Here is a 12,214-nt window from a genome sequence, read left to right as displayed (position 1 = left end):
CCACCGCAGGTAGGAGCGCATAGTGGCATTGGTCGAATGCTATCATTTGCGTTCATCTGCTGGACTAATGTGAGAACAGCCATCAGAAAACAGAAATGACACTTTAACGTTCACTGTGTAAGCTAATTGACATGACACTGTTTCATTATTTCAGTGTTTGAGAAGTAATATCACTAAAGTTAACATGCATAAGCCATAAAAACTAATCAGATTGATCAACAATATCACCTTGTGTCAACAATATTACTGTTGACACAATCCACTGGCTAATCTACTGAACGTTAGCTAAGTAAGGAAACCACACCAGCTTCTAATTTGCTTATATAATCATAGTCATTTAGTCTATAACTTTTTTTTTTTTCTTCAAATCTGTACAGCTCACCCATCCAGTGGTGAAGCAGCAGCGTCTGTAGCTATTTTTAATAATTTCAGATTTCCACAGAGCATAGAGTGTGTATTAAATGCAACTACATATGAGTCTGCAAACCTTTCATTTAGGTTCAGCAGATGCTTTTACCTGTAGAAATAGAAAAGGGAAAGGGACTAGCATGAAGAGTCAAATGAGTTAGCGTGTCGGCCGTCTGCAGTGTCGGACTTTAAATCATTAACTAATGGGAACTATATAGGAATCAAGACCAGCTAACTTTGTTTTTTTGTATATATCACTACAAGTAGTAATGGTCACTTTTCTTGTAATTTCCCATCACTTACACTGAGACGCAGAAGATGGCGGTCAATAAAATAGTCACATGACTGATACTGATGAATACTTTGGCGCACCCTTGAAGATGTTCATGGCCACCCAAACATATTTTGTACCATTTTAACAGTGTCTGATTTCCATTTCATCCCATTTTTGCAAATTCCAACAAGAAAACATTTCCATCGTTATAAATAAACATACACAGTGTCACTGATGCAAAGCGCCACTCTTTTTCCATCTGGCCGTCCCCATAAACAGTCTTTACTTTAAAAGAAGCCTTTGTTTATGTGATTTCATCATTATCCCCCACTGGCCCGCTGTGTCCCCCACCAGGTTTGTTTTAGACATTTGGGAAACCCTGAGCATGGTATGGTGCTGTTCTGTTGGAGGCGAGTGTGTGATTATTTCGGCATGCAGTTAGCACCATGCTTATATGTATCTGTCTACATTTATACAACAGGTAGTTCTGGCCACGCAAGCTGATTGGTTAAGAAGTGTTCTGTGCTATTATTTTGCCACAATATCACAGGTTTTTCACAAACACTATCACTCTGCTGAGATGCCATTGCTAAGCAACGACTCTGAATTTTTGCTGAACTGTTCTTTTAACCAAATAGTGTTTCTAAGCCACCAGGGCTGTTATCTCCTCCTCAGGTCACGCCCTCCACAAGTTGTGCCATTCAGAGACAGCAAGCTGACAAGAGTACTGCAGAGCTTCTTCTGTGGCCACGGCCGCTCGTGCATGGTGGTCAATATTAACCCCTGTGCCTCCACCTATGATGAGACGCTGCAGGCCCTCAAGTTCTCTGCTATTGCCACTCAGGTAATAGCGAACGTCATCGGTATGCTTCCATGTCAGCCTACCATGCTCCTGCACCTGTTCTTATCTAATTCTGTGTGTGTTCTCAGCTGGTTCATGGTCCCTCCACTAAAACACGGGTAGCCTATATCCTCTCACTCCTTCGAGAGCAAAGCTCAACACACTCAACAAACAATACTTTGATGGAGCAGGAGGAAGAGGAAGAGAGTGATGATGAAGGAGACCTCACCATGTTTGACCCTGAGGTAAGTAATTGGAGAAGCCTGAGAGATGCTGTTACCTCCTACTGACTAGATCAGAGGTCACCAATCGGCGGACTGTGGTCATAGACGGTGTCTTGTGCGGACCTGGACTTATAATCGATAAACTATGTTTAATTATTTAATTTTGACGAAGTGGTTGTATTTTAATCGGGGCAGTCATCGGCGGGAGGTTAGGGAAAGTCACTGATTTGATCCCCTGAGCTGACAGGACATGACAGAGGTGCCGTTGAGCAAGGCACCTAACCAACAACTGCTCTGTGGATAGGGCTGCCCACCGCTCCAGGCAAGTGTGCTCATTGTCCCCTTGTGTGTGTGCTCACTAGTGTGTGTGATACTTCACTGCACGGATGAGTTAAATGTGGAGGTGAAATTTCCCCGTTGTGGTACTAAGGGTCACTTAATCTAGTCTTAATCTAATTCAATCTGCATAACATTTCTAGACTTTACGGTACCACTTTAGCAGCCCGGCAGACTCACAGACCAATTGAATTCACTGTAAATAGCACACGTGACGCTACTCAGCCAATCAGATCTGCGCATTACAATGAGCACTGAGACTCGAGTGAGTGACCCACACGGGAGGGACGAGGTCAGAAAGTGAGTCAGAGGGAAGTTATTTCACATCGTGTGATCTAAAAAGAAAACTGACAAATATTACTAAATTGCACTTTATTTGAATTGACATTTGTTGACTAGATAAGATGTTGATATAACTACTACACTACTTCAGTTTACAGTATATGGCACTGAATCATGATGCAAGTTAGACGTTATGACTGGACCTTACTGAATTTTAATTAAAGACCCCTGGATTAGATAAATCGCTCTTCACTGTGAAAGTGATAGGGAGATCCTGTAGCTTGTGCTTTTTTTAGTTACTCTCTGTTCAACTTAAAGGGCCCATAATATAGCAAGAAAAGCCAAATTGTCATTTTCAAATGTACTGTTTTAGATTGTTTTGACGTCATGAAAAACTTATCAGTTTAGCCTGCCCGTTCCTGTTGAACGTTTTTTAAGGAGTGTTTCAGCTCATACAGCTTTTTGAATGAGGCAACAAGGCAGGGCAGCAATTCAGAATTAATTCACCTAAACCAAATGAATTGTAACAAAAACAGCCTGTTTAATTAAAATGTTCACACACACACACACACACACACACACACACACACACACACACACACACACACACACACACACATATATATCTCGCTGCTGTTGGATACTGTACCTTTAATTTACGCACAGTATAAAGGGTAACAGGTATTTTCAAATTATATCAAAAACTGAAAACATGGAGATACAAGGTTTTGTTCAACGTTAGTGATATACTCCTTTGCTCTACCATTTTGAAGCAAGTATGATAAATTTAGGCATGTTAATTGGTGGGCTATAAGCTTCTATTACTTGGTAGCTACATTAGTCTCATAGCTCCAGTGATAAAACTAAATGAGTAAAAACCTTATTTTTAATTTTTTATTTCATCTTGGCATTCTTAATGCGAACAGGAGCTGCTAAAGGCCATCGACGTGCTGAAGCGAGAGGTCCTGCGTCAGCGTCAGGAGAAAGAAGATCTGGAGTCCAGGGTCAGAGAGGAGGTCTGCTCTGAGATGATGGAGATCATCAACCGCATGCAAGATGATTTCAGGTATGAAAGTGCAATATTAGAAAGCAGATACTGGAATGTTTAAGCCATCATTTAAACACAACGGCTGTTATTCTGGAAAACATTATAACCATTATTTTAACTATTCTATTATACTGAGCTTTTGTAGTTTGTAATTTATTTATATTATGCTTATCATAAAAAGTAATGACGTTTTATTCGTTTTTTTAATGTCTGGCGTGTCTTTTATTACATATGCCTGACCTCATTGGTAGCAGTGGCAAAGCTGGTTTAGAACGAGCTCCCATCTGAGGGCACGGCCATAGCAGCCATGTACAAATATGCTTTTCTGTAACGTGTACTGATGGCAAGCTAATAGGTTTATTATTGAGTAAATTGGTTTGACTTTAAAACGCTTTTTTTACTGTCCGTTATCAAATGCGGTCTCCCTTCCGTTCTGCAGTGAGACCCTCGAAAGTGAACGGGATATGATGGAGGAGAGATGCGAGAACAAGATCAACAACCTGAAAAGCAGCTTAAAGAAGTACTACAGTCAGGAACTGGAGGTGACTGCTCTTTTCTGCATCTCACCACATGCAGACCGGATCGGCTCTGTTTGCTCCCGTGTTCTCCAAACTCATGTCTACTGGTAATGTACGGGTTTCCGTTCCCGCTTGTGTCTTTTTTTTTTTTTTTTTTAGGAGAGAGATGAGCAGATCAGAGAGCTGACGGCGGAGCTGAAGGAGAAGGAAGGAGGGAGCGCAGCCCTCCTGTTCCCTCCTGTGGACTCAGAGGGGCTACGTAGATCCAAGCGTCTAGCCTCAACAGCTCTGAAGAGGATCACGGGGCACGAAGGCGCTGAACTGGACCAGTGCAAAGCTGAACTGGACCAGTGCAAAGCTGAGCTGGACCAGTGTAAAGCTGAGCTGGACCTCAGACAGACAGAGCTGAGGCTCAAAACACTTGGTAAGATCACAGAGGATTTGGAGACAAATGTAACTTTAAATCACTTGAAAATAAACTGAATCATTCAGGTGTATTTGAACGTATTTAACGGGACATCATTGTATATCCAAAAAGAAGAAAACATTAAGTTTTAGGTATGTATTTGTCAAGATTGTGAGAATAATCTGGCTGGAAAGCAGAGCGCCTCTGGGGTCATAAGCATCCACATTCATTTCTAAGCGAACTGCAATGAGCAGCGTTCAGGATCAGACTCAATTTACTGTACAGTTGTGAGGAAATATTCTTGTGAACTACTGTACACTATGCTAATTCTATATCACTCCTATTCGTTTACATGTTTGAGGAACTGTGGGATAGCAACTGTATTATGGAGGAAATCAACACAGCTTACAGTTAGACTGTAGAATAAAAAAACATCACTGCAGTAATCCACAGCATATTGTGCACATTACTTTAAGATATTAATGTCTTTTTAATGATTTTTGGAAAATAAATGTTGTGAAATGTATATGCCTTTGAGCAGTGGTGGACAGTAACTGAGTATCTGAGTAAATGTAATTAGTTTCTGTACTTAAGTAGTTTTTTCGTGTATCTGTACTGAGGTTTTTCCGTTCTGGGTGACTTTTTCCTTTCACTCCACTACATTTCAGAGTCTAATATCCGACTTTTTCCTCCTACATTTTGAGAAATCTGTCGTTCCTTTTGGTTTCTGTGTGTATAAAAACGTAAAGTCAAAATGAAAGAAGCGCAAAGCCAGAGCGCCAATCAGGGCCCAGCGGTCACTTTATTTAGAGCTGGTTTTGACCTGTTGGTCATACCGACCCAGTGCAGCACACGGTTCAACGTCAGCGCAGCAGCGTAAAACTTTGGGAGAGTCTGTTCAACATAAATGATGAACTAACCTAACTTTGTGTAAATAGAGCACAATATAGAAATATGTCCACATATGCAGTCGAGACTGACGCGGCTTTTTTCTGAATTTCTACAAACACCATTTCATTTTATAGTAAATCAGTTTGGGCTGGTTTATGTTTATGAACAGAGGCCTACAGATCAACACAGTAAAGGAAAACTTATTTGTGATCCTGAGTTTAAAGCCAGTTTTTATTCAACATGTAACTAATTTACAAAGTAATCTTAAACTGAAACTTTGCTTGTGTGTAAAAAGTGATTTCAGAGCCACTCGGTTCTCCCTGATGGAAACTGTTTACCTTCAGTGTTTTGTGCTTCTGATCATTTTAATAGACGTCAGCGTCACTAATTAATGACGTTCTATTAAAAGACTGGTTTACCAAGAGAGACGCTGGAGGACTTTCACCTGAAATGAGTTCAGGAAGCCAGTCTTGTTATAAAAATGATAACAGGACATCAGAGCCAGAATTACTCTTTTAGTACTTTTACTTTATACTTAAGTACATTTGAAGGGAAATATTTTAGTACGTTTACTCAGGTGGAGGTCTAAAGGGAGGAACTTCGACTTTTACTGGAGGAATATTTTACCTTGGCTGTTTCTACTTTAACTTAAGTACATGATATGTGTACTTCGTCCACTGCCTCAGAGCCAAAGAGGATTTGATAAAGTATCTAATATATAAGTATATTTGTACTTAATTAATATTAATAATACTAATCATCATCATGTACCATTAGCCTGTGGAGAGGGTTCACTGACCTCGAGCAGCTCAGTTGAGTTTGTTTTGTTGTGTTCTATTATTTAAAAACGAGCCAAATAATAAAATGGAAGTGACTAACTAAAATAAACTAGACGTGAAACCATGATGGCGATAAATAAACGGAGTATTCTAAATTATTAGACTTGCAGCAGCTGCTTTTGAACGAGATCGCTTCAGTCATGGATTCTATAGCACAATATGACATGAGCAGCTATTATACATTATTTGTTTATTTATTTGTTTATTTGTGATACTGTTTTGATCCCACAACCGGGGAAATTCCATCTCCGCATTTAACCCATCCATGCAAGTGAAACACCACACACACACTAGGGGGCAGTGAGCACACTTGCCCGGAGCGGTGGGCAGCCCTATCCACGGCGCCCGGGGAGCAATTGGGGGTTAGGTGTCTTGCTCAAGGACACCTCAGTCATGGACTGTCGGCACTGGAGATTGAACCGGCAACCTTCCGGTCACAGGGCCAGATCCCTAACCTCCAGCCCACAACTGCCCCAAAAATTATTGCTGTCCACAAGATACATTTTAACCTGCAGTAACATACTTAAAATTTCTATATTTTATTATAGTTCTAATTGTAGATATTATTGTTTTACGGGTCATTTTGACTCCTCAATTAAGAAACTGCATTATTTGTGTGGAAAGACTTTTCTTCTGCTTTAGGTAGTTTGAAATCGTTCTTGGCTGTGTTGTAAGATGAAAATGAAGTAATTGAGGTGGACTGACTCTGACTGGTCCCGTCTCTCCTCAGAGCTAAAGCGTTTCCAGGAGCAGCCCCCCCTCCCTGCCCACAGCAGCAGCCTGACGAGCACAGCGGACCGAAAACTGGTAGAGGGACAGAAGGTTAGTTGTGTGTGTTTATTTTCTCACATGGTGTAAATAGGAGTGAAAATCATGGAACCGGTTGGAGTTCCTCACAGTTACTCTTCGGAAGTATCAAATTACTTTCATCAGTGATCAACAGATACGAATTACCTGGAAAACGTAACAACCAGAGGTGGTGTTTATCTGATCACGGCTAGTCTTTGCTTGGGTTAGAATCGGCTGGACTGACGCTGATTTTGAGGAGATTAAAGTTCTGATAACCAGAAAATATCAGCAAATATAATTTTGTATTACTTTAGATATTGATTTTATACTCCAATAGCTTTAGTTAAACAATGATTTACTGAGGTGGGCATGGAAGTCGCTGCTGTCGGAACAAAATCTTGCATCTCCATTTTTGTAATTTCTTTAAAATTCAAAGTTTTTGGCATTTGAAAATGCTTCTTGCTCTTTAAATAATGTGTAAATTTTATGATGATTGGACCAAATGAAACGGCCCAAAACGACTCAGGGAAAGTCTGCCTCCATTGACTTACATTAAAAACAAAGTATGTTTTTCCTTCTCCTGTAAAGTGTCTGTTTTGGAGATACGAGGTTTTCTTCCGACAACAGGGACATATTTATTCCACATTCTCAGCAAGTTTAGCATGTTGTACTTGTGTAAAAGGTGAAATGTCACGTTATACATCACATTTCGTAAATGTTAAATCATGTCAAATCCTGAGTTTACAGTTTTGAACAGCCGGCTGTTTTGGCATCTTCCATGGCGTTTTTCCATAAGGCTTTAGATGTTTGTTCAGGTTTTCGTACCACGAACGTCTGAATTCATTTTCACATGACAACTTGCCAACATCTGTTTAGCCCTCAGAGTTAAGCGGACTGGTTTGTTGGCTGTATGACTGAGTTATATAGCATTTATGGGTAGAGCTAAACTGCCGTAGGCTGAATAGGAGGGTATATGGTTTTGTTTTTGTGACATCACAGAAACAATGAATTCAGCTTAGTTTCCATATATTGACTGAGGAGTGAACAGTTTGTGTCGACATTTTAGCAGCGTTTATTTAATACATCAAACTCTTATTTTAAACAAAGTGCTAAATTGTGTTTTCCATTATATGGGCCCTTTAACTAAATTTGTGTGTGTGTGTGTGTGTGTGTGTGTGTGTGTGTGTGTGTGTGTAGAACCTGAGGCAGCTGAGGGCGGACCTGCAGTTGTTGGGGCTGAAGCTGCAGTCGGGCGAGCGAGCTTGCTGCCGTAACACTGACGGAGAGAAACTCCGCATGGCGCTCAGCTCAGCCGACACCACCCTCGCTAAACAGGTACGGCACAGAGTGAAGGCTAAACTTACAGCTCAGCCTTTATGAGGTCTACTTTAGAGGTCGACTGTACGACATACGGCAGCTCCGTTATAGATTACCTCTTAAACTCCTTGGTACCACCGGTGGTTCCAAAAGGCACTTCATCATATTCTTCATAACTTTCATAATTCATAAGCTACATTTAGAAGGTGGGGTTCGTATGAGGCCGTAACTCTTCTCTCCAGTCAAATAGATGGTGGTCATTTATAATATAATAAAAGAATAAATAGTAAAATAAGAAGAATAAAAGTCCCTTATAATAAAAGAAGCTGAACTCAGTTTTTTTTCTACTGAAAGTCGACCCATTTCCCCCCAAATCTGGGCTAAAAACTATAAACAGACGGCGTCTCTTCAGTGATCTGCATAAAAACAAAGAGCGTCTGAGAGTTCTGTTCATTTAAGGGGAACTTTTACAAAATAAAAATAAAAATGTAGAGTTACTTCATGCAGTTGCTGAATAATTTGCCTTACGATTTGGTCACGAAAATTCAAGTGAACAAAGCAAAATGGGGGGGGGGGGGGTTAGTTTGTTTATCTAACTACACTTTTAGACAGAAGCTGAGCATTTTATTGCAGGAGTTCAGCAGAAGTAAGACATTTCCATTTTTTGCTATTTTTACTTTTCCGCATCATTTGAGCTCAGCAGCTGTCCTTCACATTGTGTGAAAATTTCATGATGATTGGACAAAAAGAAAAGCTCAAATTGCTTAGAATAAAAACTTTTTCCATTAACTTGCATTGAAAGTAAAGAATGTTTTTGCCCTCCTGTGAAGTTGCTATTTTTGGACAGCGATGATGCTCAATGCTTGATTTCTTTAAATGATGGAACCCAGCAAATTAGCCATCTTGAATAGTAAGTGAAAGTGTACTCACCATTTAGCACTCATTTTCATTGGCCTGACATATTTGTGGGCGTGGTCAAACTGAACAAACTGAATTTTTAAAGTTACTATATTGTTGTAATTTTAATAATTGTTTTTTTTTTTTTACTTTTAAATGAACTATTTTGATAATTATTACTTTTCTTAGCATTTGATGTTTTTACTATCCAATTTTTTAGCCCTTGATGTCTGTGTTGCCTCGGCTACAGTTCAAGGTTCTCCCTCAGTGTACTCTTACACTCGTGGGTATATTTTGGCTTGTCCATCTGAATTTACAGGACTAAGACGTAAGGCCAATTATTCAGTAACTGCATTAAATAAATGCAAACTTTCATTTTATTATTATTTTTTTTTCTTTTTGGCAAAAGTGAACAGATCGTGTGTTTTATGATCACACATTTTACTATATGCTTACAATTTACTGCTGAAAGCCAAAACTCTCAGACGCTCTTTGTTTTTATAAAGATCATGTTTACAGAGCAGATCACTGAAGAGACGCCGCCTGTTTATAGTTTATAGCCCAGATTTGGGGAAAAACGGGTCGACTTTCAGTAGAAAAACAAAGTTCAGACTGGAGAGAAGAGCTACAGCCTCGTCCGACACCCAGCTTTTGAATGTAGCTTATGAAATATGAAAGTTATGAAGAAGATGATGAAGTATGTTTTGGAACCACCGGTGGTCCCAAGGAGTTGAAGTTAAATAAAGGTTGACTGACTAAATGACTGATTTTAAATCATCTTGTGGGGTTAGACGTGATCTTTTAACGAGAACTGTGAGAAATGTTAGGATAGATGTGGGTGGGAACACACTCACCGGCCACTTTATTACGTACACCTTGCTAGTAAAAGATTGGACCCCCTTTTGCCTTCAGAACTGCCTTAATTCTTCATGGCAGACTTTCAACAAGGTGTTGGAAACGTTCCTCAGAGATTTTGGTTGGTTATTTGAGTTCCTGTTGCCTTTCTATCATCTGGAACCGGTCTGCCCGTTCTCCTCTGACCTCTCACATCAACAAGGCATTTTCGTCCACACGACTGACCGCTCACTGGACATTTCCTCTGTTTTGGACCGTTCTCTGTAGACCCTAGAGATGGTTGTGTGTGTGAAAATCCCAGTAGATCAGCAGTTTCTGAAATACTCAGACCAGCCCGTCTGGCACCAACAACCAGGCCACGTTCAAAGTCACTTAAATCCCCTTTCTTCCCCGTTCTGATGCTCGGTCTGCACTTCAGCAAGTCGTCTTGACCACCTATGCAGTGATTTGCGGCCGTGTGATTGGCTGATTAGCTATTTGTGTTAACAAGCAACTGAAGGGTTGTGGCCAGTGAGTGTATACAGTAGATAATGGAGCCCTACCTAGAGGAATTTGGGGTGGGTGTTAGAGGGGTGCACTTATTAGTGCTGGACTTCTATCATGATCCAACATCAAAAGTTGAGCAGGTTTTCTCCAGATGTGTCCTCATGTCTTAATCTTAGCCTGCTCACTGATCTCTATCGCTCTCCAGGGCCAAATGCTGGTGGAGCTGCAAACCAGCCTGCAGCTGGTCAAAGCTGAACTGCGGCACAAAGACGAGAGGCTGGTGCAGCTGCAGCTGCAGCGCCCCCCTGTGGCCACCACCCCGACCTCCTGTAAGCGGCGAGGCTGCGGAGAGAACGAACCGCCTGAGAAACGGCAGCTGCTGCGCTCGCTCTTCTCCTCCTCACGTACCCCATCCAAAACACCACGGTGGGGCGGCATCACCACACCCTACTCCAGTGTGCTGCGCTCACGCCAACCCTCACCTCCCCCCAGCCCCGCCCTCACACGCAGGTTCAAGTATTAAAGGGATAATCTGACCAAACGAACATTAAGGTGGCCACCGGTGGATAAAATCGGCCGAGGTGATCTAGTTTGCGATGCAGAGGAAAAGCCGGCATTTTTATGTACACTAAATACCAAAAACCAATATTATGCATTTCCATATTAAGCTATTTCCTAACATTTACTAAAACCTTTTAAAGAGGAACTACGATTTTTTTCCCCCAAACGTAATTAAACGGGTAAGGTCCAATGAGAGTTAATTACAGAGAAACATGCCAGCAGATGTTTTTACAATGGTGGTGATGGGAACCAGGGGTCGCTATGCCTATGCACACACGTTATTTACCATCCAGAACCACCAGTGAACCTACATGTGTCTTCTGAGTTTATATGGAAAGCTGATGATGGGAAAATAGTGGAAAATCTGAAATAATATTGTTATAATATTATAAAAAGTTTTCTTTGGGGACTATTTTGAGTTCAAAAAATGCCATGGACTAAAATCTTCCCAAAACTATAACCATTTCATGTAGTAACTTTCTGCGAGGGAGCTTGACGTCTGGTTCCTATCACTGAACATTCTGACAGACTCTTAGAACTCAACTACTTAATTATGCAGGAAGTGAGAAAAATGGTGAAATTCCCCTTTAAAGCACCTTTTTGCTTTCTTTTTGTTACCTTCTAAAAGGTTTTCGTTTTGCACAAATACCTGCTGTGGGAGAGCAAAATTAGTTTAAATTAGACTTTTTTTATACACCAATGCTTCATCTTCATCTTTGCTGTTGAGCTGATTTTTTTTTTATATTGTGTTTGAAAAGATTAATTCATGTACAAATATAGCATTTTCTCACAGCCCTGTGTTGGCGTGATGTACACACTGCTGCTGTGGTGTTATGAATGTATAAGTGGTGCACAGTCACTGTTCAGACTACATTACCCACAACCCTGACTTGTCATGGTGACAGTAACGGTAATAACAGTCAACAAGTCTCTTTTACTCGGTCAGTGCTTTTGTTTTGGAATTTATCAGGTTTTACTACACGACACTGTTATAGACTCGATACTGTGGAAGATACGAATGTGTGATAATAAATTCAGATTCTTCTCACAAACACGTTTGACTAGGTCTTTTGGTGTAGACTGGACTGTGAACAAAAACAGCCTTGTGAAATATTTAGCAGGCGGAAGATTCTCCACAAGGGGGTGCTATTAGCACGGCAGTGACACTGACGTGGTGGTGTGTTAGTGCGTGCTGCGCTGGTGTGAGTGGATCAGACACAGCAGTGCTGCTGGAGTTCTTAA

The 12,214-nt window shown here is 40.8% G+C and overlaps 1 protein-coding gene across 1 annotated transcript in view; it reads left to right on the top strand.

Annotated features, from left to right (window-relative positions):
* kif20a (kinesin family member 20A) overlaps window positions 1-12,024 on the top strand; it is a 33,286-nt gene extending 21,262 nt beyond the window's left edge. The window contains exons 12-19 of the mRNA XM_017684871.2: window positions 1,358-1,526; window positions 1,613-1,768; window positions 3,292-3,431; window positions 3,853-3,955; window positions 4,091-4,355; window positions 6,798-6,889; window positions 8,054-8,191; window positions 10,617-12,024. Of these exons, the coding sequence (XP_017540360.2) occupies window positions 1,358-1,526; window positions 1,613-1,768; window positions 3,292-3,431; window positions 3,853-3,955; window positions 4,091-4,355; window positions 6,798-6,889; window positions 8,054-8,191; window positions 10,617-10,934 (1,381 nt within the window). The 3' untranslated portion in view covers window positions 10,935-12,024. The remainder of the gene's footprint in view (window positions 1-1,357; window positions 1,527-1,612; window positions 1,769-3,291; window positions 3,432-3,852; window positions 3,956-4,090; window positions 4,356-6,797; window positions 6,890-8,053; window positions 8,192-10,616) is intronic.
* Window positions 12,025-12,214: the final 190 nt, after the last annotated feature.

The sequence above is a fragment of the Pygocentrus nattereri genome, chromosome 16, assembly GCF_015220715.1.
Source record: "Pygocentrus nattereri isolate fPygNat1 chromosome 16, fPygNat1.pri, whole genome shotgun sequence".
NCBI classification, from domain to species: domain Eukaryota; kingdom Metazoa; phylum Chordata; class Actinopteri; order Characiformes; family Serrasalmidae; genus Pygocentrus; species Pygocentrus nattereri.
Note: the sequence above shows the minus strand (reverse complement) of the source record. Positions and strands in the feature narration are given on the sequence as shown.